The sequence below is a fragment of the Ovis canadensis genome, chromosome 1, assembly GCF_042477335.2.
Source record: "Ovis canadensis isolate MfBH-ARS-UI-01 breed Bighorn chromosome 1, ARS-UI_OviCan_v2, whole genome shotgun sequence".
NCBI classification, from domain to species: domain Eukaryota; kingdom Metazoa; phylum Chordata; class Mammalia; order Artiodactyla; family Bovidae; genus Ovis; species Ovis canadensis.
The window spans coordinates 207,441,101-207,446,653 of NC_091245.1; the positions used below are offsets into that span (position 1 = coordinate 207,441,101).

The following is a 5,553-nucleotide window of genomic DNA, read 5'->3' on the forward strand; positions in this document are numbered from 1 at the left end:
TATACTTATTACTCTGCGTATTCACTACCCTTTACATATAATTTAAGTCACTGTACAAACTTAATCAAAGAGACAAAGTCCTACATAGGCACAGGTCTGATTACATACTTGGAAGATCTGATAACTTAAAAGTAAAACCAGTGAAGTGAGTGACTAATATCAGAGATAGCATTTTTTATGCACAGCAACTTGTTTAACTTGTTAATCACCCCATAAGGCATTTCTTGTAAATTAACCACACAAGACTTTTTGCCCCTCCTGTTAGCTGTGTTTGGCTGAAGCCATTTTTAAAAAAATTAACAGACTGCCTATTCTGAAGATGAATACAATCAGGATTTTATCCAGGTTAACAAAAAATACCTAACATTGAGAAGTGGTGTCTTAATCTACCAGGAAAAACTAGAAAACACTACTAGCACACAAAAACACCATCAGGTAAACAAGATTTCTATACATTTAGATGGGTAAATCAAAAGCATGAAGTCAGACCTGAAATAATTAACTTCTAGAGTCAAGTTACCCAGCTTAGGCTTATTGCAATAAAGCCAAACTATTACAACAATTTGGTATTATAATGACATCATTAGCTTGGTTGTCTAATAAGGAGTATATCTGGGATATCTGAATTCACAATTACCTAAAATTAGAGAGCTAACATGTGCTTGAGGGAGTGACAGGCAGTTCTAGTTTTATTTATAAGGTATTTTTTTGAGAATGATGCCCACTGCCAAATGAATTAACAGAAGGCTGGCTCTAAAACAGCATATTTCTTAAACATAAAAATGCTCTTCTAGAGTAGGGAAAAGGAGGTATCAATGTTTTTAGTCCCAAAAAATCTTTACAGTCCCACAAAAACCGTTTCTGCTTCACTGTCTTTTAAATTAGTAAATGAAAACACCGAATTGTAGCAGCATTTAATTACTAACGCGATTTAGAAATTAACCAGCAACCAGGAACAGACATCATGGAGGCAGGGTAGACTTCTTCAGCCTGGAGCAATTTCACTCCTAATTGTCAACGTTGCCTTAGCGTTGTATTTTGGGGTCAGTAGTTGCCAGCAAGCAAGTTTTCTCTGTGAATTAATTCGGAGAAAGGTGGCGCTTTCTATATGCCTTAAATCACACTTTTCTAAAATTCTTTTTTTTCTCCAGATGTTCCAGTAAAACTGAAAAGTTAACCATTGGTTCCAAATCGGTCTCGTTCACACTGCCTCGAGAACGGAAAAAAGTAAGGTTCCCATTCCAAAAGTTTCACCTGGGGTGGGGTGAGGACAAGGCAGGAAGAAAACCGTCCTTCATAACTATCTCACTTAGCTTCGCAACTAGACGGGGTTTTAGAATATTCTTTCTCACCCAGGCCTCGAGTAAAATTTCTTTGAGAGGAGTCAGACTAGACAAGTTACCCTTCTCCCTGATAATCCACGCAACCTTGAAAACAGCGAGGAGAGGGGGCTGGAGACAGATCCTCGCCGTCCCCTTCACTCAAACCAGTCCCAAACTGTTAAAGGCAGAAAACACGAGCCTCTTTCCTCTTTTCTCTCCCCGACACCTACTCTCTTTCCGTCCCCCCAGCCCGAGTTCCTCAGCCGAGACGCCGACCCTGCTCCGCATCCACTTTTGGTCTCGGGGCGGCGAGGAGGAGGGAGTAACCGAGAAGCGCGACCAGGAAGCGGCAGCCTCCCGCCGCCGGCCACGGGGCCCCGGGCTCGGCGGTGAGACGTGTGAGGGGCTGCGCGGGGCACTGCCGGCTCCGGGACCCGCCTCCAATGCGGCCTAGCCCGGAGCTCGCGCCCCGGCCTCGCGGCTCTGCGCCGCCGGCCCTTCCCCGCCACCCGGGCCCGAGAAGCCGCGCGAGAGCGAGCGTCCGAGAGGTGAGAGGCGGAGGTACCTACCAGCTGCTGCCGGACCCAGCGCCACATGCCCCTTCCGTCGCCGTTCCCGTCCCGCGAGCCGCGGGGGCCGAGGGGCTCCAGGTGGAGGCTGACGAGCCAGAGGGGAAAGCGGGAGAGCCCCTCCGGCTGAAGTTCCGCTCGCCGCGGCCGCCTCACTCCCCGCGCCGGGGCCCCATCTCCCGCGCCGGCTCCGAGGTCCTACTGGCGCGGTCCCGGCGCCGCCCCCACCCGGCGCAGCTGAGTCTGCTGCCGCGCCGCAGCCACCTTCATTACTGACCGTTGTCGCCCGCAGTACCGCCACAACTCCGCCCCCGGCCCCCTGCTCCCGGCCCCACCTGGGCGGGCCGCGGCGCCACGGCCCGCCCCCGGACGTGACGAAAGAGGCTGCGCGGACCAAGGGCCGGGGCTCAGCAGTGTGGGTGGGAAGGCCGCGCGCGTGCAGCGGGGCGGGCTGTCGGTAGCCGCGTCTGCGCCCCGCTCCCTTCATTTAGCGGGTTGGATTAAGTTAAACGGCTGTGTCTTGCATACCGAGGCCACAGCTTTTGGCAGACTCCTGTTTCTACCTCCTGTTGCAGGTCTGCTTCTGGCTCTGTACTTCCTTTGGTTCCTTCAGCCGCCCAACACGCACACGTACCATCAGAAGTATAGTGACTGAAAGTTCATCCCCAGAGGTCTCCAGTTTGGGTTCAATTAAATTGTCCAAAGTGTCTCAGCACATCGCAGCTCTCGTTAGTAAACGAGCGAGCTGGGGCTAGGGGAATCTTGATCACTTAGGTAATTTTGAAAGGGGATGCAACTCCCCTGTGCCTGTTCGGGTATAGACCAGTGTTTCCGGAGGAATAGACAAGATATGCTGTTTTGCAGTGCTAAATTGAACAGATTAGAGGGGAAACACTTTCTGTGGGTACGTAGTTGTTTACTGTTAACTGCCGAACTGCGGTTAAGAATACCGCGTAAGTAGCAAGACCTAAGTAGATGAGGGTATGAAAGAATAGAAGTAAGAAGGAATATATTGTAAAGACAACTGGAATAAAAATTTTACTTGGAAGGCTGAAATGAAGCGCCGGGTCTCGCTTTATTCAAAGCAAGCTCCTATATATCTTGAGTGTTATGTAGAGTATCGTGTACAGTATTTTCCTGAATTAAAGCACACTTCAACACACAAGAGTTAAAAAAATTTTTTTTCATTAAGCAAAAACGAATTTAAGTGAAATTAGCAAAACTGGGCAGTTTTTTCGTATATATATAAAATTTTTAAGTTTCAGTTGTTTATCCTCTAAGTTGTATCCGACCCTTTTGCGATTCCATGGGCTTGTCCATGGGATTTACCAGGCAAGAATACTGGAGTGGATTGCCATTTCCTTCTACAGGGAATCGTACCAGTCCAGGAATCCAACCCGCAGCTCAGGCCTTGTCTCCTGCATTGCGGGCGGGTCCTTTACCGCTGAGCCACCGGGGAAGCCTGAATTTCAGTAGACATTCCTTATTATATAATGATTATCCAGCACCACAAATAGAACCTTTTCTTAGGGATATTAATGATCTGTAAAACCAGAAGTGGAATTTTACATTTTATGTATAGTCTGACTACAAAGAAAAAACGTAATCTCACTTCAGTTCTTATGATTAATCTTTCTTTATGACCCTAAAAGGAAGTTTGCGATACGTTTACTTGTTACAGTGATCAAACATTACTACCATTCGTGGAACACTTGTATGTCCCAAGCCCTATAATAAGCTCTTTACTTGCATGGTCTGTTTTCAGTCAGTTCAGTTTAGTCGCTCAGTCCTGTCCGACTCTTTGCGACCCCATGAATCACAGCACGCCAGGTCTCCCTGTCCATCACCAACTCCCAGAGTTTGCTCTAACTCACATCCATCGAGTAGGTGATGCCATCCAGCCATCTCATCCTCCGTCGTCCCCTTCTCCTCCTGCTCCCAATCACTCCCACCATCAGGGTCTTTTCCAATGAGTCAACTCTTCACATGAGGTGGCCAAAGTATTGGAGTTTCAGCCTCAGCATCAGTCCTTCCAATGAACACCCGGGACTGATCTCCTTTAGGATGGACTGGTTGGATCTCCTTGCAGTCCAAGGGACTCTCAAGAGTCTTCTCCAACACCACAGTTCCAAAGCATCAATTCTTTGGCGCTCAGCCTTCTTCACAGTCCAACTCTCACATCCATACATGACCACTGGAAAAACCATAGCCTTGACTAGACGGACCTTAGTTGGCAAAGTAATGTCTCTGCTTTTCAATATGCTGTCTAGGTTGGTCATAACTTTCCTTCCAAGGAGTAAGCGTCTTTTAATTTCATGGCTGCAATCACCATCTGCAGTGATTTTGGAGCCCCCCGAAAATCTATCCTTTGAAGTTGATACTATTATTTTCATTGTGTGGATGCAGAAATGGAGGTTCAGGTTAAGTAACTTTCTCAGGTTAAGTCAGCAGAGCTGGGATTCAAATTCCCAGATGCAACAAAAACTCATGCTCTTATGATATTGTAAAGAAACAAAAATATGAATGTATCTACTTTTATTCATCTGCAAGTGGTCTGATTAAAATTAGTCCTGGAAATTTTTATTTATATGCCACTAAGGTTTGTCAAGACAAGAAATAGAAAGCTAAAGGACATTTTGTGTATTATTATTTAACTGTGTCCCCATTTTCAAAAGGCAGAGTGGGAGGAATTGAAGCTGATTCTAAATTCTGTGATGGAATACGGTAAGAGGTTATTTCAAGATAACTGTGTAAAGATAATAATTGTAGCTCAAACTGTCAGTAACAGAATGAGTACTCATGGCAGTGTTTTGGTCTAAGGATTTTTCAAGAGCAATATTATATACCTCATATTGATTCAAGAAGTATTAAGTTTTTATACTGTAGATTATAACTTTATTGGCAATGAAATCAATTTAGTGTGTCATGATCAGTGTCTTTAAAAAACAGGATATAAACATTGGAATATATTGCTTAGTGTAGATAATATGTATTGTTTTGTGAAATTTTGTTTCAGGTGTCTATGTGTAACACCACATCACATTATAAAAGAATGTCTTCCTATTGGTTGTGGTTGGAAAGTTTTGAAAATATTGAGATTGGAATATACAGGACTTAAGGCAAGCACCAGCTGCAAAGGAAAGGAAAAAAAAATGTATTTGTAGTCAGTGGTCATTCATTCATTCCATAGCTCTTTCCTCAATGTATTGGACACCAAATGTATGCATAACAATTGCCTAATATTAGGAGGAGACACAAGTGCATACGACTTTCTCTGGGGAGAGTTTACAGTCCACTCGGAAAGAGAAGTTACAGAGAGGAATCAGTTAAATAACAGTCCAAGGCAGTATGAAATTAAGTTCTAAAGAACTATACCAATAATAGTCACTAATTTCAGAAAACTGATGTGGGCAATATCAATTGAAGAGAGTTCAAAAGAACAGAGATGAATTTGAACCGAACTTGAAATGGGAGGATGAAGGTGGAAGAGAAAGGCTTCCCAGCAGCAAGAGCCATGATAAAGCTAAAGATATTTGAGGTACAACTACTGTGGAGTAATAAGAGGTGGGGTTGGATAAGTAGGGAAGGCATAATCTTAGGAGAGTTTCTGGCTAATCACAGTTTACCGGAAATTGGGCAATCACTGGTATTTTCTGAACAAT

General features: G+C 44.8%; 1 protein-coding gene across 11 annotated transcripts in view; it reads right to left on the bottom strand.

The window, feature by feature from the left end:
* Window positions 1-2,262, bottom strand: part of ATP11B (ATPase phospholipid transporting 11B (putative)) — a 111,718-nt gene extending 109,456 nt beyond the window's left edge. For 5 of the 11 annotated variants that reach the window (XR_011250193.2, XM_070289374.1, XM_069558905.1 and 2 more), the window contains exon 1: window positions 1,892-2,258. Coding sequence is in view for 5 of the 11 variants with exons in the window: in XM_070289374.1 (XP_070145475.1) it covers window positions 1,892-1,918 (27 nt within the window). In the remaining 6 variants the exon portion in view is untranslated. Of the gene's footprint in view, window positions 1-1,891 lie in introns of all 11 variants that reach the window. The other 6 variants (XM_069558932.1, XM_070289377.1, XM_070289379.1 and 3 more) reach the window with 3 other exon arrangements.
* Window positions 2,263-5,553: the final 3,291 nt, after the last annotated feature.